The sequence below is a fragment of the Dromiciops gliroides genome, chromosome 1, assembly GCF_019393635.1.
Source record: "Dromiciops gliroides isolate mDroGli1 chromosome 1, mDroGli1.pri, whole genome shotgun sequence".
Taxonomy (NCBI): domain Eukaryota; kingdom Metazoa; phylum Chordata; class Mammalia; order Microbiotheria; family Microbiotheriidae; genus Dromiciops; species Dromiciops gliroides.
Window position 1 is genome coordinate 616,823,469 of NC_057861.1, and position 25,094 is coordinate 616,848,562.

The window sequence follows — 25,094 nt, forward strand, 5'->3', positions numbered from 1 at the left end:
CCTCAATTTCCAATTTTTTGCCACCACAAAAAGAGCAGCTATAAATATTTTTGAACATGTGGGTCCTTTTCCCTTTTCTATGATCTCCTTGGGAAGAAGACCCAACAGTTGTATTGCTGGGTGAAAGGGTATGTACAGCTTTATAGCCCTTTGGGCATAATTCCAAACTGCTCTCCAGAATGGTTGGATCAGTTCACAGCTCCACCAACAATGTCTTAGTGTTCCAATTTTTCCACAGCTTCTCCAACATTTATTATTTTCCTGTTTTGTCATATTAGCCAATCTGACAGGTACCTCAGAGTTGTTTTAATTTGCATCTCTCTAATCAATAGTGATTTAGAGCATTTTTTTTTTCATATGGGAATAGATAGGTTTGATTTCTTCATCAGAAAACTGCCTGTTCATATCCTTTGACCATTTCTCAATTGGGGAATGACTTGGATTCTTATAAATTTGATTTAGTTTCCTAAAATATATAGGGAACTAAATCAAATTCATAAGAATCCAAGTCATTCCCAAAATGTTTACATTTTTATGCTTCTCTTGAGTATTTTATTTTGTCCCAACATTGAGCCTGACCTAAAAGAGTACTGGCTTTAGACTTACCACCAATACACTAGAACTATTCTTGTTAGGAATTAAAACTTTTCTTTTAAGTGAATCTCTTATATAAGCCCATGTATAGCAAATCTATTGTATATATAATAATGTGCTGGCTACTGTAGATACAAATAAATAGAAAAAATAGTCCTTGCCCTCAAGTTTATTGTCTAGTTGAAGAGACAAAAAATGAATATTTCTATAAAAACAACCAACATGATAATAGTACTGATACTGATAATAGTCATAATAATACTTTTATATAGTCCACTAAGGCATTCCACTCTACAATCCTGTGAGTTAGGTGGTAAAAGAGTTACAGTTTTATAAATAGAATAATTGAGGCTCAGAGAGTTGAGATGAAAGTGTTGTAGTATGAGGGATAGATGAATGGTATAGAAATTCAAGAGAAGAGAGGCCACTGGGGTTTATTTCAATAAATAAGAATAACTTACACACACACACACATATATAGTATAGTTCCAAAGTGATTTCACATCCATTTTCTTATTTGATCACCACAGCAGCCCCACAATAGTTACTTCCAGTATTATTTCCATCATATGGATGAGAAAAGTCAATGATTTGGCTCATGGCCACATAGCTAATGAGTAACAGAGCCACAGCTTAAACACAGATCTCTTGAATTCAAGTCCTGTAGTCTTCCTACCACATTACACTGTCTCATTATTTACCTTTGTATGTGTCACCCCTATTTATTGATAGATGAAGATCAAATCTTAGTGACCTACCATGAATTAAGTAGCTTGGTTGATAAGCAGTTCTAATCAAAACCAAAATAAGAAGTAACTGGGGCAAATTCAGCTGGATGGGTTTGAGGTGTATGGAGTGGTCTATGATATGAAAACTCCTGAGCTTGGTTGAGATAGATTGGAGACAGTTTGGAAGTTGGAGACATTGAAGAGTTGGGAAGACATGGTTGGGGGTATAAAAGGTTCTGTGAACCGTACTTCATTCTTATTAAGGAGGATAGAAAGTGCCCTGGATTTGAACAGATGACAACAAAAAGAACATGGACAAAATGGAGAGAACCTTAAAGGGGTCTGGATATCTGAGTAGTGGTGCTATATGGACAGTCTGCAAGTGGCACTGGGGCATTCCAAGTCCTCTTTGCCCTGTGTGTCAGAGGATGTGAACTAGGCTTGGCGATTGTACTATGAAATGTGGTATCATCAGGAGAAATCTAGGTTTCAGTGAGCACCACGAAATGGAGAGAAAATGAGAACAAACTATCTAGGAATCAAGTGAATTTATTTTATGATCAGACAGTGCTAGAACTAGAGCTTAAACAGTTCTTGGAGGTTATCTAGTTTTCCTCCTACTACTCACAGATGAGGAAACTGAGGCCCAGAGAGATTCAGCAACTTGCCCATAATTACACAGCAATTCCAAAAGGATGGGATCCATGCTCATCTGACTCCTCTTGTTCCAAATCTACTCATTTTTCTGACTATACTATGCTGATCTTCCCTACCAAAGGGGAGAGTTTTAGGGAACACCTAGGAAAGAGATGATACAGGAAAATAGGGAGGGCTAGAGAGAGAGTAGAAGTCCATACATGCAGTCTTCACTGATAATTCTATTCCTCTTTCCCCTTTCTATGTTGATCACAAGTGGAAGCATGCTTAAAGTCAATACCATGCTACTTCTGTCTCTGAACCTAATGTCAATGCCTAACACTTCTACTTTCTTTTTTATGGCACTATTTGGGAGTGAGTGGACAGGTTTATCTAGAGCTTGTTTATCTAGAGTCACAGCCTCTCCTCTGCCCTCTACTTTCTAATATCAACAGATTATTATTTTCTTTTTGTGTGAGTTGTACTTCAATTAGAATGCAATAACAAAATTTCATTCTAATTGGGTCTATGGGATATTGTCCCTGAAGTATCAGAAACTTTCAAAAACCTCATACCATATTTCACTTTCCAAAAACTTTAAATTGCTTCTGGGATTAAAACCTCTCCTTAAATCAACAAGGGATTTTAAATTGCTTTGTGACTATACCACCTGATACATTAGAGAATGAATCTAGAACCTGGAATGTAGGGAAATACTGAAAAGAACAGAACTTTACAGTCTTATTTTTCCTGTGGATTATCTCAGTGTTAAAAGTGAGGGATCAGTATTCCTTAAAGCTCTGGTATAGGCTGATACTCAGACTCTTTCATGTCTTTATTTCTTTATTCCTTTGACTTATAGTGAATGGAAGGAACTGATGACCACAAGAATGTGAAAATTTCAGACATTTTTCTCTACCACTGCATTTTGAACTTTTTAGACAGTTATTGGTTTTTTTCTTTATTTTTGATACTATTTTTAGTGTAACAATTAAAAGAACCACACAAAAATCACCCACATTATCCTGATCACTGCCTTGTATGCTTGTGGGAGGCAAGTTTCTGATTCAGAATATCATGTCAGCTGGAAGTCAAGTAATATTCTGCTCCTGACTCAAGAAGATTATTTCCCAGACTTAGAGGTAAATAAATGCTCACTGTTATGTAGAACCTTCTGTCTTTGGAAATAAACATTTCTGAACTTATGTGCTCGGGGTAGATCATATGTAGTTTGAGTTGTTTGGGTCAGAATATTGCTGGTGTCAAGTCACTTTCTATTAAATATTTAAGGATGTACCTTAAATATTTTTGGGTCACTATTGTTACTTATTTAAATTGACCAGAGTTGTATGAAAGAAGTGAAGTAACCACAATTTTTCCTAAAGATATGACTTTTTTTTGGGAACAATATTAGTGTTGATTCATGTTATTCTTTTAAAAAACAGCTTAATATATAAAAATGCCTCTGTTTTGAACAGAATATGACATGGTAGCTAGTGGGACTGGGGGGGGCAGGAAGACCTAAGCTTAAATTCTACCTTAGATATCATCTATGGGACCCTGGGCAAATCACTTAATCTCCATGTGCCTCAGTTTTCAAATTTGTAAAATGGGGATAATAACCCTTATTTTAGAAAGTTGTGAGGATGAAATAGATCAATATATGCAAAGCACTCTGCAAACTCTAAAACTCTTTATAAATGAGAGTTATTGTTAATGACAACAAATCTTACTTGTAAGGGCTTTTTATCAAAACAGCCCTTTAGCCAAGATATAAACTAAAGGCAGAGGTCATCATCCTTTCTACATACATGGCACTTTATTACATGTAAAATCTTTGTACAACCATTAACTCATTGGAGCCTCACAAGAACTCTGGGCTCATTTTATAATCTCTGTTTTATATACAACTACATGAGGGGCAGCTAGGTGGTGCAATGGATAGAGCACTGGCCCTGGATTCAGGAGGACCTGAGTTCAAATCTGGCCTCAGACACTTGACACTTACTAGCTGTGTGACCCTGGGCAAGTCACTTAACCCTCATTCTCCCCCCCCCCCCAAAATCTCATTCTAAAAGGCCAAGGGGGGAAAAAGATAGTCCATTGATTCTTTTTTTAAAAAAATAATTAATTAAAGTTTTCACCTTTGTTTAGATAAGATTTCCAATTTCAAATTTTTTTTCTCCCTCCCTCCCCTCGACAGCAGGTAATCTGATATATAACATTAAACATATTTCTGCATTAGTCATGTTATACAAGAAGAATCAGAGCAAGAAGGAAAAACCTCAAAAAAGAAAAACAACAGCACCAAAACCAAAAGAGATAGTATGGTCCAATCAGCGTCCATATTCCGCAGTTTCTTTTCTTTTTGTTTTTTCTGGATTTGGAGAGCCTTTTTCATCATGAGTCCTTTGGAACTTTCTTGTACCATTGGATTGGTGAGAAGAATCTAGTCTATCACAGTTGATCAACACACAATGTTGATGATACTGTGCACAATGTTCTCTTGGTTCTGTTCATCTCACTCATCATTAGCCCATGCAAGACTCTCCAAGTTTCTCTGAACTCCTCTTGCTCATCGTTTCTTACAGCACAATAGTATTCCATTTACGTTCATATACCACTAGTCCATTGATTCATAATTTTTGATCCTTGACCTGTTTTCTAGGTCTGTTGTTTTTGCTATGGGATACCTTCCATTTTCCTCTATTTTTGGTCTTTTAGCTTGTTTTAATATTTCCTGTTGCCTCATGAGGTCATTAGCTCCTATTTAGTCTATTTTAATTTCCAGGGAATTTGTGCTTAAGCAAAGTTTTGTGTATAGATCTAGGGCTATCTCAGTATGTATCTCTGAATTCTTCTTGCCTTGGCACATAGCTTCCTCCACATTATTTCATCATAGAGTTTCTTTTCGAAGGTGATCAATGGATTCTTCTAAGTTACTGGTATGCTTCTATGATGCACTCCTGTCCTAACTTTGTCCCTAATTTCCACAGTCCTCCTTGTCTTTCTCTTTATGCCAATCTGGGCTGAACAAAGGACTCATTTTGACTTTTTCTGGATTTCTTTATCAAGATTTGGTCAGATACATTTTCTAAACATGTTTGGAGGAGTTTGTAGATGGAAGCTCACCACACTGTTCCCTAACACTATATCATCTTGCCTCCTTCTTGCTTCCATATAGTTATAGTTTTCAATACTACTTTTTGTTCCATTTATTTATTTTAAAAATTTTATTTTTATTTGTGATATATACTTATATTTTATACATATATCAAACATAAATATATGCCTACACACATATATAATGTAAATTTTCTACATTAATACATTTAGATATACCTAGATATATCTGAATATATATAACTTAGTATTTTGAATCTTTAAATAACTGTTTTATAAATAATGTATACATATTATGTAAATAATATATATGACAAATTTGTTTAAATATAATTATTATATAAAAAATAGTTAGGGGCAGCTAGGTGGTGCAGTGGATAGAGCACTGGCCCTGGAGTCAGGAGTACCTGAGTTCAAATCTGGCCTCAGACACTTAACACTTACTAGCTGTGTGACCCTGGGCAAGTCACTTAACCCTAATTGCCTCAGTAAAAAAAAATAATACCTAAATAACTCATATATGTGTGACATATATATTTATGTATGTATATATAAATACATATATACCTCCTGAAGCCTTCCCAGCACACCCCTCTCCCACCTTTAAAAAAATTTTTTTTTCCAGATTAAACATTTTTATTTAGATTTTTCTGTTCCAATCTCTATTTTTCCTTCCCTCCCTTCCCTCCCCCCTCCCCAAGGTGGTAAACAATCTAATATGGGCTATACATATATGATCAATATTTCTTTGAAAATAGTTTCTTCCAATTTATGCATTGGAAAATGAGTCCTGGTGTTAGATGTTGAAATATATTGTGGTATTCAATAGTAGGTTTACAGTTATACAATGGAGATATAATAATGGGAATTCGTAATTCTTTTTTCCTTCATTATTTGATTTATTTAGAATTTTCCCCAAGTTACATGTAAAGAAAAAACCCCAAATTTTTTCCACACTGATTTTTAAAAAAAACTTTATGTTCTAAATTTTCTTCCTCCTCCCTCCTCAACCATCCCCAAGAAATCAAGCAACTCAATATAAGTCATACATATGTAGTCATGCAAAACATCTTCACATTAGTCAGGTTGTGAAAGAAAATAGACAAAATAACTTTAGAAAGAGGAACTAACAAATACAATTATACTTCAATCTGTATTCAGATACCATCAGTTCTTCCTCTGTTGATGGTTTGCATTTTTCTTATGTCCTTCTGATGGCATCTTGCTCATCATTTCTTTCATAGTTACTATTGCTAACTGTATTACCCTCCATCCTATTCACTCCCCTTGATATATACTCTATTTTCTACTTTCATCCTATCCTTTCTCAAAAGTGTTTTGCCTTTTACTGCCCCCTCCCCCAATCTGTGGGAATGAATAATTCTTAATGGCACTGATATAACAAAATCTCTTTTGCTCTGTTTCCTTCAGGATGATTGAAAGCAAAAGAGAACTTTAAAAAAATGGAAAGGGCTAATCAAACCGCTGCAACAGTATTTGTCCTGCTGGGCCTGTCTGGCCACCCAAATATGGAGATAATTTTCTTTGTACTGGTCTTGTGGATGTACCTGGTAATCCTTCTGGGCAATGGTATCCTCATCATAGTAACTATCTATGATTCCCACCTGCATACACCCATGTACTTCTTCCTTAGAAATCTCTCCTTCCTGGACATTTGCTACACAACCTCCTCTGTGCCCCTAATTCTAGACAGCTTCCTCACCCCAAGGAAAATTGTTTCCTTTTCTGGCTGTGCAGTACAAATGTTTCTATCGTTTGCTATGGGAGCAACTGAATGTGTACTCCTGAGCATGATGGCATTTGACCGCTATGTGGCAATCTGCAAACCCCTAAGATACCCTGTTATCATGAACAAGGGTACATATGTGTCAATGGCTGCTGGGTCATGGATAGCAGGGGGCATCACCTCTACAGTGCAAACCTCTCTTGCAATGAGATTGCCCTTTTGTGGAGATAATGTCATCAATCATTTCACATGTGAAATCCTGACTGTCCTCAAATTGGCCTGTGCAGATATCTTACCTAATGTGATTAGCATGACAGTTGCTGATGTAATTTTTCTAGTTTTACCAGTGCTGTTCATTTTTACTTCTTATGTTTTTATCCTTTCCACCATCCTGAGGATCCCTTCAGCAGAGGGGAGACGCAAAGCCTTTTCCACCTGTTCAGCCCACCTGACTGTGGTGATTGTCTTCTATGGAACAATTTTCTTTATGTATGTGAAACCCAAATCTAAGGACTCTCTTGGAGTAAGCAAAGAGAATATTACAGACAAGTTAATCTCCTTGTTTTATGGTGTGGTGACTCCCATGCTCAATCCCTTGATCTATAGCCTGAGGAACAAAAATGTGAAGACAGCAGTGAAGAATTTGCTGAGTCAAAAGCTCTTTACTGGGTGAATTCAGACAACTTATATCTGATCCTCTGGAAAGAAAAAACATTCATGCAAAGATGAACTTGAGAAATATTTATAACAGAAAAAATCCTTTTAAACAGCAAGGTTTTGTACAACAAAACAAAGAACCTGTTTGGTTTACCACTCATTAACAACTGCTATTCTAGGCAACAAACTCAATCTCTAGAGCTAGCCCATGTAGTACTTTCTCAACTTATATGAACTGATGTATAGTGAAGTGAGCAGAACCAGGAGAACATTGTTTGCAGTGACAGCAATATCATTTGATGAAGAACTGTGAATGACAATTATTCTCAGCAATACAATGATCCAAGACAATCTCAAAGGACTAATGATGAAGCATACTATTCATCTCCAAAGGAAGAACTGATATTGATTGAACACAGACTGAAGCATGCTATTTTTTACTTTCTTTCATTTTTTCTTTTATTCAAGTTTTCTTATACGAAAAGACAAATATGGTAATATTTTACATAATTTGCTACCTATATCTGATTACTTATTGTCTCAAGAAAGGAGGGGAAGGAGGGATAGAATTTGGAATTCAAAACTTTAAATAAAAATGTTTATCATTAAAAAAAGAATAGTTTATACAAGTCACTTATGTTTTTGATAGGGTTACTAGAATAGTGGCCTACGATAAATATATTTTACCTAGATTTTTTAGAATACAAAAAAGAAGTACTTTCTAATGAAGTTACATATTTCTATGGTATACAAAGTATGGATAGTGATGGAAAGAGCTGTATTGTTCTATTATTTGACCCTGAAGAAAAAAAATTCATCTTCAGTTGTCTTTTTCTTTCATTATTTTTCAATTTTATTCATGTTGCTTACCTTAATTATTCCAATCTGACCAATATAAAAGCCTATATAAAATTACAAACCCCCCACTTAACTTAAATAACAGGGAGGTACATGGGTCTGAGAGCTCTCAGCAAGAACACTTGGAAAGAAAAGAGGGCAAAGAAAGTTGAACTCTGAAAGAGATAGAATTGTATCTTTTTTTTTTTTTTTGCAGGGCAATGAGGGTTAAGTGATTTGCCCAGGGTCACACAGCTAATAAGTGTCAAGTGTCTGAGGCTAGATTTGAACCCAGGTATTCCTGAATCCAGGGCCAGTGCTTTATCCACTGTCCCACCTAGCTGCCCCAAGGATTGTATCTTATTACCTAGTATATAGTAGGTTTTTTAATGTATTAATTAGAATTAAATTCTACATAAATCTTTTCTCTCTTTGACCCTTGTAGATATAGAATATAATTTTTAATATTGTATACCTTAAAATAAAATCCCAGTAAAATGGTTGTCTTTTATATAATTTATTTTAATGGCACTTGAATGTTAAATACTATGAAAACTAATTGTCAGGTGACAGAAATGTATGATTCCTTTATAATTAAAGATTGAAGATCAAATTCATGATAAAATTATGAAAACTACTTGTGTTTTAATTAGATATTTATTAATATTATTTGAGTAGACATTTTAAAACTGTAGTGCCTAAAGAAATAATTTGTTAAAAGAATAGTTCTTTAAAAGTAATTTTTAAATATAATTTAAGCCTGAAAGATTACATAATTTAAAATAAGTTAAAAAAATAAGTTAAAAGAGAATGGGTTTAGTTGCCCAGACTTCAAGGAATAACTAAACAAATAGTGGGATCTGAATATAATGGGATAGTCTTATGCCATCAGAACCTACAAGTGTGATGAATTCAGGCAAGAAGGGCAAGACATATAAACTGATACAGAGTGAAGTAAGTAGGACCAGGAAAACTCCATAAATAATGATTACAAAAGTGCAATGGAAAGGAAAAAAGAAATGGAATATTGTAATTATGATGACCAAGCTTGGTTAGGTGAAGACTTGAGAAAATTCATTGTCCTCTTTTTGAAGTTATTCTGAGTGTAGAGTATGTTACATAATATCAAATACAATTGATTTATTGGTTCTTTTTGTTAACCTACTTTCTTTTCTTTTTTAAAACAAGTGTTGGCTTTTCAGGTAGGGAATGGAGGAAGGACAGATACACAAGTGAGGGCGGCTAATCACATTGGGTAAGATATGTACATGGGCCCATTTGAGAATAGCCAGGATTTCACATGGGAAATAATTGATGACATTATCTTCATTAAAAAGGCAATTTAGGGGTAGCTAGGTGGCGCAGTGGATAGTGCACTGGCCCTGGATTCAGGAGGACCTGAGTTCAAATCCGGCCTTGGACTCTTGACACTTACAAGCTGTGTGACCCTGGGCAAGTCACTTAACCCCAATTGCCTCACCAAAAATCAAACAAACAAACAAAAAAGGCAATTTAATTGCAAGAGAGATTTGCATTGTAGAGCTGATCCCCTCTGCTGTCCAGGATCCAGCAGCCCTTTACACATAAATGTTATGATTCTGGAGTGGGCATCTCAGGAGCTTGCACATGGCCACATAGTGGTCAAATACCATCATGCTCAGGAGTTATAAACTCAGTTGCTCTCATGACAAAGGACAGAAACATGCCTTAAGTTTTCAAATAAGTAGTTGTTGGTGACTTAAATAGTTAGCAGTAGGATTTCTTGAACATGATGTCTACAGTGGCCTGAATGCCTTTCTTCTCAAGTTATGGAAACCAAAATATCACCTGAGTTCTAGTCATGTCTAATCTAGCCAGATCCATATGCCAAATCTATTCTTCTTCCTACCACATATTGGGGATAATTGGGGATAATAATGATTTTTCCAGCTTTATTATTGATATTCTTGATTTTCACTGACTTTCACTTCCAAACATAATTTCTTTTCCAACCCAGAGAGAAGTAATTTGTAAAATGATAAAAAAATATAGGGGAAAAAGCAGTTCTGTAAAACTTGCCAACCAATTGACCTGAGTCTGACTGAATATGCAATCTTCTTTACTCATAGTCTCCCATCCCTAAAAAGAAAAGAGTAATTCATTTTCTCATTTATTCTCTGGGGTTTATATCTGCCATTATAATAGCACAACATGCAGTTTCATTAATTTTTATTGTTGTCTTTCCATTTCCATTGTTGTAGTCAGGTGTAAATTTTTCCAAGGTTTGATTACTTTATATTGTATCAGTTCATATAAATATTTTATATTTTTCTGAATTCTTTCTATTCATTGGTTTCTATTGTGTGGTCATATTCTATTTTATTCATGTACCACAATTTGTTTAACCATCTCTCCCTGCCACCAACCATTCATCATGTGCTTTGTTCCAATTTTCCACTACTGAAAAAAATATAGCTGAACATATGTTGGTGTATATGGGCTCTTTCTGTTTTTGAATTCCTTGGGGTAGAGTCTCTGGGTCAAAGACATTGACATTTAAGTCACTTCATTAGCATAATTCTAAATGACTTTTTAGATTATTTGGACGGTGATTAGTTATCTTTAGATTTCTCCTCCTTTTCACTGTGACTGGGTCATGAACCATTTCACCCCTAAGGGTAATCATGGCAGGAACCTTTCTTTCTGTCTTGCTTTTTATCTTGCTTTTTATCTTTCTTCCTCTGGATCAAACATCTCCACCTTATTCTTCCCTACCTACTTAATTGACTAAGGCCTTTTTAGGAAGCCTCTGTTGGACATTCTAGTCTTCAAGGAAGCTAAATGGCACAATGGATGGAATGTTAGACCTGGAGACAGGAAAACCTGAATTCAATCTGGCCTTACATATTTACTAGCTTGGTGAATCTGGGCAAATCACTTCTCCTCTCTCTCTGCCTTCATTTCCTCATAAAATGGGGATAATAATTACACTTATCCAAGAGGTTTGTGAGGGTAAAATTTGATGTGGTAAAGCACTTGGCAAATTTTAAAGTGCTAGATAAATGGTAGGTGTTATTACTATTAATTATAGTGTATGTTCCAACTTTCACTTGATGATTTCAGTATGAAAGCAAGCTCGGTTGGGGTTGGGAGTTCTAGATGTATAAAATCCTAGTGAGGATTTCAAGGATGAAATACATGATCTAAAAATGCTAACACTAATCTTGACAAACTCAATCATTGTGAAAAATGTAGGCCAAGCTCTTTAATGAGATGAGAAGGTGGAGGAATGGGATCCATGCTGGTAATAATACTATTATGTATTGTGTTTCCAAATCACTTCTGAGCTTCATGAAGCAGAGTCTCATATGATATTAAACTAGGCTGAGACAGTAAGACTTTATCATCCTCTAATCCTGTAATATCAGGAGGCTGAGTTCCAGGCCTTTGAGAGGTATGAAGTATTGGGACAGCACATAGAATAATCAGTGGATAAAAATACACAGACACAGACATGGACACACACACACACACACACAGATACACACAGACACACACAGAGCTTCCCTAGTTGCCCTTCTAAAGGTTAGTATTCTGGGAGAGACAAATAGAGTCATGATTTTGTTAGCAAGGCTTCTGGTAATCTTGATAATGAAGCTTCCCTTTGTGAATCCTGGAGTCTCCTCTGCATCTGAGTGTTCCTACAAAGGTAACAGAAACCGCTAAAATTCTCCACTTATAGGATTCTTACTTGCCTAGAAATCAGTAAAATAAACCATATTAAGAAAACTGTGATAGCTATGTGATATCAAAGATTCAGAATATAGCTTTGAGAAAAATACACTACTCCTTTAAAAGTCTACTGAGTGTGTATATCTTGATGCTTAGTCCCCACTCCTCTTCAACTCAGTGCCATATTATGGAAGCACTGGAGACACATGGAGTGAACCAGAAACTTGTTATTTCAGAAGTCATTTAACAAGGAGACTGTCTGCAAGAAGGATCCAAGGTACATACTTAGAGAGTTAAGGGTTGTGGTCCAGTCCATCTGATGGTGCTGGTGTAGAGAGGTATGAGGGTTGGGGGGGTGTTTCTTGATTACCTCTCTTTTTTTTGTGGGGCAATGGGGTTTAAGTGACTTACCTAGGGTCACACAGTTAGTAAGTGTCAAGTGTCTGAGGCCGGATTTGAACTCAGGTACTCCTGAATCCAGGGCCGGTGCTTTATCCACTGTGCCACCTAGCTGCCCCTTTGATTATCTCTCTTATAATAAAAGCTCTGAAAAGACTTATAATGAAAATTTTTTCTTAACATGATATAAAGTATTCATTTGAAATTAAGGGGGAACATTATATGCAACAGTGAAACATTAGAAGTATTTCCGCTAAGAACAGAGAAAAATTCTTTGTATACAATCACCACTGCTTTTCCATTCAGTTTTAGAAGTGCTTGTTTTAGCAATATTGCAATACACCATTGATTCTGTGATCTCATCAGTGTGGATATTCCCTCCAGTGATGAAGATTGCAACACATCCTTGTCTGCCCATTCCATGTGGCTCTTATTTATTCCTTCTATAAGTTTTCTACAGAGATTCCAGTCAACATTCTAGAATCCGTATCTCTAATGGGAAGTGGATAACATGTTTCATTATGAGTCCTCTGGAATTGTGGGTGGTCATTGTTTTGATTAGAATTAGTAAATCTTTCAAAATTGATTACAATATTGCTGTTATTGTAGAAATTGTTCTGGTTCTGCTCACTTCACTTTGTATCAGTTCATATAAATCCTTCCTTTTTTTCTGAAACCATACCTTTCATCATTTCTTATAGCATAGTAGTACTCTACCACATTCATATACCATGCTTTTTTCAGCCATTCCCCAAAATAATGGGCATCCCTTCAGTTTCCAATTCTTTGACATTATAAAAAGAGATACTATAAATATTTTTGTACATATGGCTTACTTTCCCTCTTCCTTTGATCTTTTTGGGGTATTAATCTTATAGTAGCATCACTGAGTCAAAGAGTATGCATGGTTTAATAGCTTTAGGAGCATAGTTCCAAATTGCTTTCCAGAATGTTTGGATTAATTGACAACTCTACCTATAGTACTATCGTGTACCTGTTTTCACACATCCCTTCCAGGATTTGTAATTTTTCTTTGGCAATCTTAGCTAATCAGATGGTGTGAGGTGGTACCTTAGAGATGTTTTAACTTGTGTTTTTCTAATTATTAGTGATTTAGAGCATTTTTCCATATGTCCTATAAGAATTTGGATTTCTCTGAATGCTGCCTATTCATATCCTTTGACTATCAATTGGAGAATAACTTTTATTCTTGTAAGTTTGGCACAATTCCCTATACACCTTAGAAATGAGACCTTTACCAGAAAAATTTGTTACAAAAATATTTTTATAGTTTTCTGCTTTCCTTCTAATTTTAGCTTCATTGATTTTATTTGTGCAAAACCTTTTAAATTTTATGTATTAAGAATTACTCATTTACTTTTCTATGTCTTGTTTGGTCATGAACTCTTCTCATATCCTAGATCTGACAGATAATTTTTTCTATGTTCCACTGATTTGCTTATGATGTCACTCTTTATGTCTAACTCATGTATTCTGTAGTTGCTTAATAAGTATTTATTGACTATTGGGATCAAACTCAATGTCTTACCAGATATGTAGAACCTGACATAAATATAGATCTATTGACATAGCTTTTGAGAATCCTGGGCCTCAGTGGAAAAATATGTTGACATTAATATGAATTTAATGCTATTGCAAAAAATATCAATGCAATATTTCATTAGATAAAATTATAACAAATTCATTTATGAAAATGAAACTATGCAGAAGTCCCAAGTGACATTATGGGAGGGGGGAGAGGAGTGAAAAATGTGTGAAGACTTCCTTACAAAATCTCAAATTATAACTATAAAATGCTAATTATCAAAAATGCATTATACTGGTTAAAAAAAGAAGACAAGGCAAGACTTGGGTCAGGGGGAGCTTGGCTACAGTTTTCAAATATATATGCATGAAGAATTAACTTGACCTCAGAGGATCGGTGTAAGTTGCAAAAAGGAAGACTTTAACTCAATATAAAAGAAAGGTTTGCGATGAGTAGAGCTATTCAAAATACAAGTCTCCTATTAGTGATATTCTTAAAACTTCAAGGCAGAGATGACAACTTGTAGATATCGTAAAGAAAACTCATGTTTTGGGTATGGTCAAACTAAATAGTCTCTGAATTACATTTAAACTTTTTTATTATGTAATTTTAAAAACTCATCATTTCTAGTCTAAAGATGTTTCATAGAACACCTGCACTTCAGGTTCTCCATTAAACTACACTTTTAAAGTCGAAAATGTCTGATGTTGGCTATTGGCAGATGGCATTCTCCAAACTCCAGTTTCTGAAACTGTGGGTTGTGACCCCAAATAAGGTCATGTAACTGAATATGGGGGGGTCACAAAAAATTGGCAACAGTAAAAGGTGGTATATACTTATTTGTATACCTATAAACCTGGGGTTGCATAAAAATTTCTGAAAAGGGATTGGGAGTGGAAAAAGTTTAAGAAGCCCTTTTATAAACCACACATGCAGATTTCTTCTTGGAAACAAAAGTGGGTATTTATCAACTACATAGGATAAAAATACATTGGACAAAATATGCATTTATGATTTGAGGGACATTTATATCCGTAAGCAAATAAAACACTAAGACATTAAATAACTTTTTTTGGGGGAATTTTAATGCCAACACAAAAATCCCAACTAACTATTCATGTGCAAATGAACATAAAAAGGAGATAAGATGGATGGGAATTATACTTTTTCCAGGTCCTCAACAGATTTTTGTCTAACTTGGAAACAAGCAGCTTAGAGAATATTTAACCTCAATGATTCTAGCAAATAGTTTGCTATAGCAGCTCAGGAAATGTGCTTTTATGGAGCTGTTCAGAAAGCTCAGAGTCAAAGCTTGAAATCATGCAGCATGAGTGGATGCTGAAGGAATCATGACCTTTTATTCTGAGGAAGAGAAGACTTGATATATATTAGAGATGCTATAGAGAGTAATATGGTAAGAAAAGCTAATGTGATATGGGGCTTCATTGATAGAAACATAATGCCTATAATATATGAGGTAACAGTACCCCTGTACTCTGCCATACTCAGATTTTTTCTTGAATATTATTTATTGCACTAGGTGCCACACTTTAGAAAAGACGATGATAGGCTGGAGCATGACTGGTACAAGGAAAAGCATTTTTCCATTGGGAAAAAAAAACCACACCTCCTTTCTTTCTTCCACATAGGGGTTTCTTTCCTCTGAATTAACAGGTTGTGGGTTCCTTGTCACTGGATTTCTCATAATAAGGGCTTTATGTCCACTTTTTGGAGATGCTGTTGAGTAAGAAATGACATCCCCCAAATTCAATGCCATTTTAGACTGAGCTAATAGAAGTATAATATCCACAATGAAGGATGTGTAAGCTCCTATCTGCCTTGCCAGTCCATAAACTCCTGGATGGCTGGAACTTCTAATCTGTAAAGGGGGTTTAAAAAATCTCCCAGGTTTGTTAAACCCCATGTGGGCCAATCTGTAAGGGCCTGCCCCCTCTCCAACTGCTTCTCCCAGACTAACAAGAATTAAAGCAAAAAACAGGGTTTATTGATAAGAATAAACTTAGAAATAATGACAAAGAAAAGCAAGATATTTGACCTGTGAACCTGATACTCTGGATTCACTATCCCCTTGCTCTGTCTCTCACCTGTGGCTGTGGCTGGCCACTGCCACCACCACCATTGCCTGCGCTTCCTCTCATCTCCTCTCCTCCACCCATCTCCTTTCTTAGTCGCTCTGTCACTTCCTTCCCTCTGTTCTCCTTTACATCCCCCCTTAAAAAACCCTTCTCTCCCAGGAAACTCGGGCCAACTGCCCACACACTGCAAGCCAATTTTCTGGTACCTCCCAGGGTGGCATCCAAGGCCAGCTGGAGCATGGAGCTTCCATGCACATTCCTGCCTGGCAGAGCAAGCCAGTGCTCAGGGTCTCCGTGCATATCCCTACTAGGTGGAGGAACCCAGGGCCTGACGTGCTTGAGGCTTGCATGCCAGGGGTGGTGGGGGGTGCAGGGAGCCATGCGGGGCACCCCAAGGCTTTCTAATTTTAGCCAAAGATGGGGGTCCCCAAATCAATTCTTACAGAGGTAATAGTCTCACTCTATTTTTCCATCATTAGAATGCAACTGGAATGTTTCCAGACCTAAGTACAACCCTTTAGAAAGAACATTAATAAGACAAAACCTGTCCAGTGCTCCTATTATTTCCAGCCCGCTTATATTATTTTAGAATATAAAATATTACATTTCTCACAACATCTTCTGTTTCAACAAAGTTTTCTGTCTCAACAATTCCTTCTTCTGTCATGATTTTATTGAGGGATATCAGGGAGAGAAATAGAGAAGAGGATGGATAGCATGGGTCCTTCATTTCTTTTACTCTTCTTATCATTAGATACTAAATGTTTTTTATTTCCTTCTCCCCAAATCTTCCTTAAAGAATTGGGGGGGGGGGAAGTATTTATCTCCATTATTTCTGGCTTCTAGTTCATCAAGTTTGGGATAATATGGTTAATTTCAAGGAGTAAGGGTAAGAGGAAGCATAGAAACCTTGTTTCTCCTCAAAACCCCCCTCCTGTCTTTGGCAAGCCAATTTTCTAGTTTAATCAAACTGCCAAATATACATACCTTGAGATCTGATGCTAACCCATTGTGTGTCTTGCCATTCACTTGGAGTATGAAATATTACCCAATTATTTTATGGTCCCAGCAGTGGCAAAAGGATTGCTAACATTTTTCTCTAGATAACTACCTTTGCCTAAAAAAACCAAAAATAGCTAGCACTTATATATTACTTTAAGATTTGCAAAGCTCTTTACAAATCTTAATTAATGCTGTCTTCATGGTAACCTTGGGAGGTATATGCTATTATTATCCTTATTTTACAGATGAAGAAAGAGTTAGACATCTGATTTTCTGCATTCAAGTGATATATGACTTTCAAGACATGAATTTTGGATAAGTAATTATTAATTTAATCATTCAACACTCGAGACTTTGAAGAGGGAGTTTAAATACCTACTCCACAATATGATTCTAAATACTAACAATTTTTAAAAGAAAAATCTAACCATTAGCAAATCTATATTTTCAGGTGTAAGTCATTACACTATATCACATAGACTCAGTGAAATGTTTTTTTATTTAAAATATTCTTCACAGCTGCCTTAACATCTTTGTTCCTCAAACTATAAATGATGGGATTGAGCATGGGAGTCACCACACTGTAGAACAGTGTGATAAATTTGTCTGTGATGTCATTGACTTTTCTAAGAGAATCGTTCGATTTGGGTTTTGCATACATGAAGAAGATTGTTCCATAGAATATAATCACCACAGTCAGGTGGGCTGAGCAGGTAGAAAAGGCTTTGTATCTTCCTTTAGTAGAAGGAATCTTGAGGATTGCAATAAGTATGAAAATGTAAGAGATAGAAATTGATATCAGAGGAATAACTAGAAAGATGAAGTTTGATCCTGCCATGCTAAGCACATTGATGGAAATATCTCCACAGGCCAACTTCAGGACAGCCAAGATCTCACAAATAAAATGATCAATGATGTCCACACAAAATGTTAACTGAACTGCAAGAGATGTTTGTACGACTGAGTCAAGAACTCCTGCTGCCCAGGACACAGATGCCATTGACACATAAGTACCCTTGCTCATGATGACAGGATATCTCAGGGGCTTGCAGATAGCCACATAACGGTCAAATGCCATCATGCTCAGGAGCATACATTCAGTTGCTCCCGTGGCAAAGGATAGAAACATCTGCACTGCACAACTGGAGAAGGAAATGGCTTTCCTTGGAGTGAGGAAGCTGTCTAGAGTTAAGGGCACAGTAGAGGTTGTGTAGCAAATATCCAGGAAGGAGAGATTACCTAGGAAGAAGTACATGGGTGTGTGCAGGTGGGAGTCATAGATGGTTACTATGATCAGTACTCCATTGCCCACCAGGATTACCAGGTACATCCACAGGACCAGCACAAAGAAAATGGTTTCTAGCTTTGGATAGTTAGAAAGTCCCAAGAGGATAAATTCTGTCACAGTGGTTTGATTGGTTCCCTCCATTTTAAAGTTCTCTTTCACTTGTGTAGATTCTGAGGAGAACAGAACATAGTTTTATTGTATTAGTGCCAGTAAGTATTTATCTTTTCCCAAGATTACATCTCCAGTAAACCGTTAACCTTTTTTGAATATGGAAATATATTACAATATAAGAGACTAAGATCCATTTCCTAGTGGTGAAAGGACTTGCAATTATTAACAACCATATCAAACAGTGCACAAGATCATTATTTGTATGGAAAAGGCAAATCAATAAAACTTAGGTTTCATATTATATCCAACAGATTGGCAAAAATGTTAAATGATGGGGATATTCATTGCTTGAGAAGCAGAGGTAAGGTGGGGTATTAGAGCTTCATATTGGTCTAAACTGTCTGGGAAGCAATTTAAAATTAAGCTAAAATGAAGCAAATATCTATATTCTTTCCAGAGTTTCCATTTCACATTCAAGGAGGTCATAGAGAGAGAGAAATTTCCATGAACTTCTAAATATCTACAGCTGCCTTTCTGCAACAGCAAAGAACTGAAAACAAAGTAGCTACTTGTGAATTTCATTGTTGTTCAGTCATGGCTGACTCTTTGTGACCCCATTGAAAATAATGGGAGTGGTTTGCCTTTCCTTCTCCTGATCATTTTACACATGAAAAAATGAGGCAGTGTTAAGTGACTTGCCCAGGGTCACACATAGCTAGTAGGTATCTGGGGCTCTATTTGAACTGAGAAAGATAAGTTCTCTTGAACTCAGGGACAGCACTCTATCCACTGTGCCATCTAGCTGTGCTATTTGTGAATTAGGGAATGTAATTGGAGAATTAGGGGACACATAATGGTGAATGAATGTAACAAAATATTACAGCAGAATAAAAATGATCAATATTTCAATTTCATAGAAGAGATGATATGTGCACTGATGCATAGAGAAAGAACTGGAAAAAATATGCACAATGAATAAGACAATGCAAATGTAAGGAATGACAATCTTCAAAAGAAATGGAATACTATGTATTTATAATGTTCTTGCTTAGCCAGTGAAATAAGAAAGCACAACTGTCTCCCTTCTTTGCAGGTGTGGAACGTTGGATTTACAAATATACTTTCAAACTTGGTTTATATGTTGGCTAGTTTTGCTGACTCACTTCTTTGTCTTTTTAAGTCATTGTTACAGGGGATAGGTCACTGAACAGAGGCTAGAAGGGGCATATATTCAGAAAAAAACGTGATGTAAAAACAAAAACTATTAAGAAGATTAAACATTAAAAAATACTCTAGCACAAAACATGCTTATTTCCTTGTTGCAATGATAATCAGCATTAGAAGATCTACTTAGAAATCCTAGAACAGAGACTTCAGAGCTAAGCCAATATCTGATTATTGGAGAGCCAGTTTAAAGTTCACACAAAACTGGGTTGAAGTAGTAATTCACATGTATATTTGATTATTACTTTGGATATGACTTCATTAATGGAGCTTAGATACTAAGCAATTCAGAGCAAATAGATCATTTAATAAAGAGAGCCCAGATTTTGGAGGCAGAAAAGACTTGCCCTATGTGACCATGTGACCATGGGCAAAATCAAATTAATTTCTTTGTATCCTATTTTTTCATCTGCGAAGTGTAGAATTCAATTCAATAATCTCTAAGGAGCCTTCGAAATCATATAATTCATGATTATAAAATATTTAAAGGTGTTGGCCAGTTGACCATCATAAACCTTCAGGTCACATTGTATCCATACACTTAAAACAAAAGAGACTATTTCTATTAATAGGAGATTATACCACCATTGATATTTGCATCAATTACAATATCATAGTTTCTTCCTCAGTTATCAAAACAGAGTAAGATCCATGCCTCTCTATTAGTGTAGAATGCAGAGTGGTTCCAAGATTTGATTGCCTTTAGAGAGACGTGCGTCAGAGTCCTGGTTCTATGGTTGTGAACTAGAGTGGGTTCAATTGCTTTTGCTTCTCTGAACTTCAGTTTCACACAGTTGGGGATAAAACAGGGTTTACAAAACTTGTTATAAAGTTCAAAGGAGATCATGGTTGTACATACTTTATAAGCTGTAAAGTGCTATGTAAGTAGAAGTGATTATGGCCAGTGACTTTAGTTTATGTATTAAATAAGAATCTATCCTGATATTAGTCTTTGTAAGTACCACCCATTTTTATTAGTTTGCTCTATGCAAAATTGAGGTACATTTGGAAGCTATCTTAGGAGATTGTTCCAAAGAAGATTGAATCAGAATATCATTAATATTGGACAGGTAGCTGGCACAATAGATAAAGTACCAGGCTTCGAGCAAGGAAGACCTGAGTTCAAATAAGGCCTCAGACACTTACCAGCTATGTGACCCTATGTAAGTCACTTAACCCTGTTTGCCTTAGTTTTCTCATCTGTAAAATGAGCTGGAGAAGGAAATGGCAAATCACTTCAGTATCTTTGCCAAGAAAACCCCAAATGGCATCACAAAGAGTCAGACACAATTGAAACAACTGAACAATAAAAATCACTCACATTTGTGAAACAAGGCACCATTTGTTGATAATTGTGATCTTCTTACTAACTCAATATCATTGTAACTAAGTATTTGTTGTCTCCATAAATATTAAACGAACTCTTAAAATATGTAGGAGAAGGGGATTTGACACCAGAAATATTCTCTCTCTCTTTTTTTTTTTTTAGTGAGGCAATTGGGGTTAAGTGACTTGCCCAGGGTCACACAGCTAGTAAGTGTTAAATGTCTGAGGCCGGATTTGAACTCAGGTCCTCCTGACTCCAGGGCCGGTGCTCTATCCACTGCGCCACCTAGTTGCCCCGACACCAGAAATATTCTGGTATGCACAACTCAAATAATGTATATTCTACTTATGAGTGCACAAGTCCAGAAAGTTCTATTTCTAAATATTTAAGACTGAGTAACAGGGATGTCCATTTACCTCTAAGTCTGAGAAATAGTATCCTCCTTGCTCAGAAAGAAGTTTTTACCTGACTTCCAGTGGCTCTGATATTCTGAGTTAGAAAAATCCTTTCCCCAGCATATGGAGTGATGAACAATATACTATGGACAAATACATGTGACAGTTATTTTTTTCAGGTTTCACTGAGAGTATATATCAGAAAGTTGAAAAAGTGCCTGCTGAAGAAGCCTTGGGAAATGTTCATATTTTCAGCATTATGAGTTTTCTGTCTTCATTTTCTGTTAGTTAATGAAATAAAGAAAAATCAGTGTGGCAACACATGGATACAAGATACACAACAGAGCTCTTGACCAGCGCAGATCTCTATTAGAACCGATCCAATTCCCTGAAAAAACAAAACTTTCCAGTTCAGTTCTCTACAGTGTTTCTGTCCATTTCAGATTCCAGATCCATTGTCCAAAGGATCAACTATTGGAACCAAAGGCAATTTAAATCCCTTGTTGCATTAAGGGAAAGTTATAATCCCTAAGGCAATTTAAAGTTTATAGAAAGGGAAAGGTAGGGATCTCACAGACCTAATTAGAGTAAAGTTACTACTCTGTTTTAATTGAAGTTGAACTTACATAATGAGAAACTATTTTTGTGTCTATGGAGTAATTTGAAAGTGGAAGCATTGTTCCTTAACTTCTGGATAAGATCCAGAACTAGCACATTGGAACTTTGTATTAGATGAGGATACTGACACAGGGATGGGGGATCCAATATTATACTGGTCCACTCCCTCATTTGACCCCTGGGGTCATCAGGTGCTGTGATCAATTGTCCTTTCTCCTTGGTCAACCTTCCAGCTTTGGCTGATTGTCCCTGACCTTGGGACTATCAGATCAGTAGAGGCTGGGGTTGAGGGGCTGGGGGTCAGGAAGGATGTACTGTGGAGGTAGTATGCAATGATACTGTTTCTCCCCTCTCCATAATGCACTCAATACTAGGCTTCCCCTTCTTCTCTCATTCTGTCTTCCTTTTCCATGTGCTCTCTGGAATTCTCCTTTGTTGTTTATTTGTTGCTGTTTGTCCTTCCTTCTAAAAGAGGACCATGACATTGGGGGTGATGTCATGACTTGCAGTGAATTGGCTTTAAGTGAGGGAGGGCTGTGTAAGGTGACCAACCTTACTCTCTCCTCCAGAGCCATCTGGGTCCAGTGGCAAGATAGATATCAAGATAACTGGAAATGGCTCGAAATATTTAAGGCAATTGGGGTTAAGTGACTTGTGTAGGGTCACATAGCTGGTAAGTGCCTGGAGGTGAGATTTGAACTCAGGTCTTCCCAATTTTAGGCTCTGTGCTTTATCCACTACACCACCTAGCTGCTCCCAAATTTTCCTGTACTGGTAAAAAGAAGGGCAACATGATGTGATAGGGAGTATTGGATTTAGAGTTAGAAGAATCAGAGAGAGGCAGATAGGGAGTGCAGTGGATAGAGCAATGGCCCTAGAGTCAGGATTACTTGAGTTCAAATATGGCCTCAGACACTTACTAGCTGTGTGACCCTAGACAAGTCACTTAACCCTGATTGCCTAAAAAAAAGAAGAATCAGAGAATCTTGTATCAAATTCTGGTGCTGCTACTTGCAACTTTTGTGACTATGGGCCAATCATTTAGACATCTGTTGGTGTCAGCTTCCTTATCTGTGTGGTTCGTATATATCCTCTTGAGCTCCTTTCCTCACCCATACTAGCAGTCAGTCTCCCAGGAAAGGTGACTATTACTCTACCTACTCTTAGGGGTTATGTGATTCATCTAATGCTGATATCAAGCCCCCAGACATCAAGTTCCCTCAAGGTTTTGTCTTGGGGTGGATATGGGGCGGGGCACACTTGCTCTCTATTGAAGTTTCCTGACCTATAATTGCCATGCCTCGTGGTCCTCCATCAGTCACATGAGTCAAGGACTTGCAGGATCTCATACCATGGCATTGCTCTTGTAGGGACTGCCTTCCCATTGCTGGGATGCTCACTTTCCTGCCACCTTTCTGGAGGTGTGCTGTTGCCAGCATGTATTGGCTCGTTTGAACCAATTGTAAAATTTATACCTTAGAATTTAGCAAATGTATCAAATCACAGATTTATTTATTATGTGATGGAAAAATGTCAATGATGTATATTCAACTTAACAGTGTGTTATCTGTAGCCCCTATCCCACTCTCTACTGTCCTGGGATTACAGACTAACTCCAATAGAGTTTCTAGTCCTTTTGGACTACAATACAGTAAGTGGTAGAAGACCCTGTTGTTATCCCACTTCTATTACTATATAAAATGAAATGGAAGTTTCTTTATGGAGTTATTTTCTTATAAAAAACCCTGGTGACCTTTTAGTTCTAAGATCAATTAATGTTAGAGTACATGTGGATCTCACAATCTGAAATCTGTCATCCCTATGAAAATAACCAAGGGGATGTATTTATTTTAATGCTGATTTGGTAAATATTTATAATTTCAATGGGAAAAACAATTGATCATTTTCTATCAACAGATGGACCATTCATTTTGAGAAACTTGGTAAAACATGACCTAGCCACATTACAATTTATAAGGAGAAAGGGAGAGAGAAAAATATTTTTAAAAGGCTTATGTTGTAAATCAATATTGCCTTGGCTTCTGTGGAAGTCTCTGCTTGGTAGGGCAGCTGAGTGCTAGCTAAAACTCTTTGTAAGTTATTTTGCTCTTTGTTTATTATGGTAATTGATTTGCATCAGTTCAACTTCTGTAGCAAATAGTTATATAAAGTGAGTGTTGATACACAAACAAATTCTGTATTACCCTTTTCAACATCTATATTTTATTTAAATAGGTCATATTATGTTTCATTATATGACACCTTGTAATTATTTCTTCTACTGTGTTATTGACATTTATCTTTATTCTAACAGGTTGATGATGGATTGATTCTATGTAGATAATCGATTTAGAAAGGACTCCCCAATATACATCCTGCTTATGTATGCATTTTATTTCTTCTTAGGTGCTATTGATCTTTATCTTTGTTCTAACAAATTGATGACTGTATATGGATAATTCGTTCAGACAGGCCTACCATATTCTGTTCCCCACTTATGTATGTATTTTATAAAATGTAATCTGGTCATGGATATTCCCTCAATGTCCACTTTGGTCTCTTTAGACAGCTTACTATTTTTTATTTAAAAAATCCCATTTTTAACAGTTGGGATTTCTGCATCAGAATTTAATCATTAAAGACATCTATCTCATCCCTCTTGGAGTGATTTCATTTTAGAATTTTGAAGGAACCACATATGGAAGAATAATTAGTTTTTATTTTTCTTGACTTCAGAGGAACAGAAATTAAAAAGTACAGAAAGGCATGATTTGAACTCAAAATAATAAAGCTATATTCTCCTAATGATTAGAGAGATCTAAAATTGAAGTTTTCTATCAATCAGTCTTTAATTGAAGTCTGGTTGCTGTTATTTTTTTTTTTTGGCGGGTCAATGAGGGTTAAGTGATTTGCCCAGGGTCACACAGCTAGTAAGTGTCAAGTGTCTGAGGCCAGATTTGATCTCAGGTCCTCCTGAATCCAGGGCCAGTGCTTTACCCACTGCGCCACCTAGCTGCCCCCTGGTTGCTGTTATTGCAGAAAGGATACATGTTTC

At 36.3% G+C, this 25,094-nt stretch overlaps 2 protein-coding genes across 2 annotated transcripts; one reads left to right on the forward strand and one right to left on the reverse strand.

Annotated features, from left to right (window-relative positions):
• The first annotated feature begins 6,544 nt into the window (after positions 1-6,544).
• Positions 6,545-7,501, forward strand: LOC122752729 (olfactory receptor 13C7-like). Its single transcript, XM_043999620.1, has one exon. It carries the CDS (start codon positions 6,545-6,547, stop codon positions 7,499-7,501), a length of 957 nt encoding a protein of 318 aa, XP_043855555.1.
• A 10,056-nt stretch (positions 7,502-17,557) lies between these two features.
• Positions 17,558-18,505, reverse strand: LOC122734419 (olfactory receptor 13C8-like). The gene has a single exon (XM_043975241.1). The coding sequence runs from the start codon at positions 18,503-18,505 to the stop codon at positions 17,558-17,560; it is 948 nt and encodes a 315-aa protein (XP_043831176.1).
• Between the last annotated feature and the right edge of the window lie 6,589 nt (positions 18,506-25,094).

Excerpts from the sequence above, each read along its gene's own strand:
- LOC122752729 (XM_043999620.1), top strand. The coding sequence starts at position 6,545 with ATGGAAAGGGCTAATCAAACCGCTGCAACAGTATTTGTCCTGCTGGGC.
- LOC122734419 (XM_043975241.1), bottom strand. The coding sequence starts at position 18,505 with ATGGAGGGAACCAATCAAACCACTGTGACAGAATTTATCCTCTTGGGA.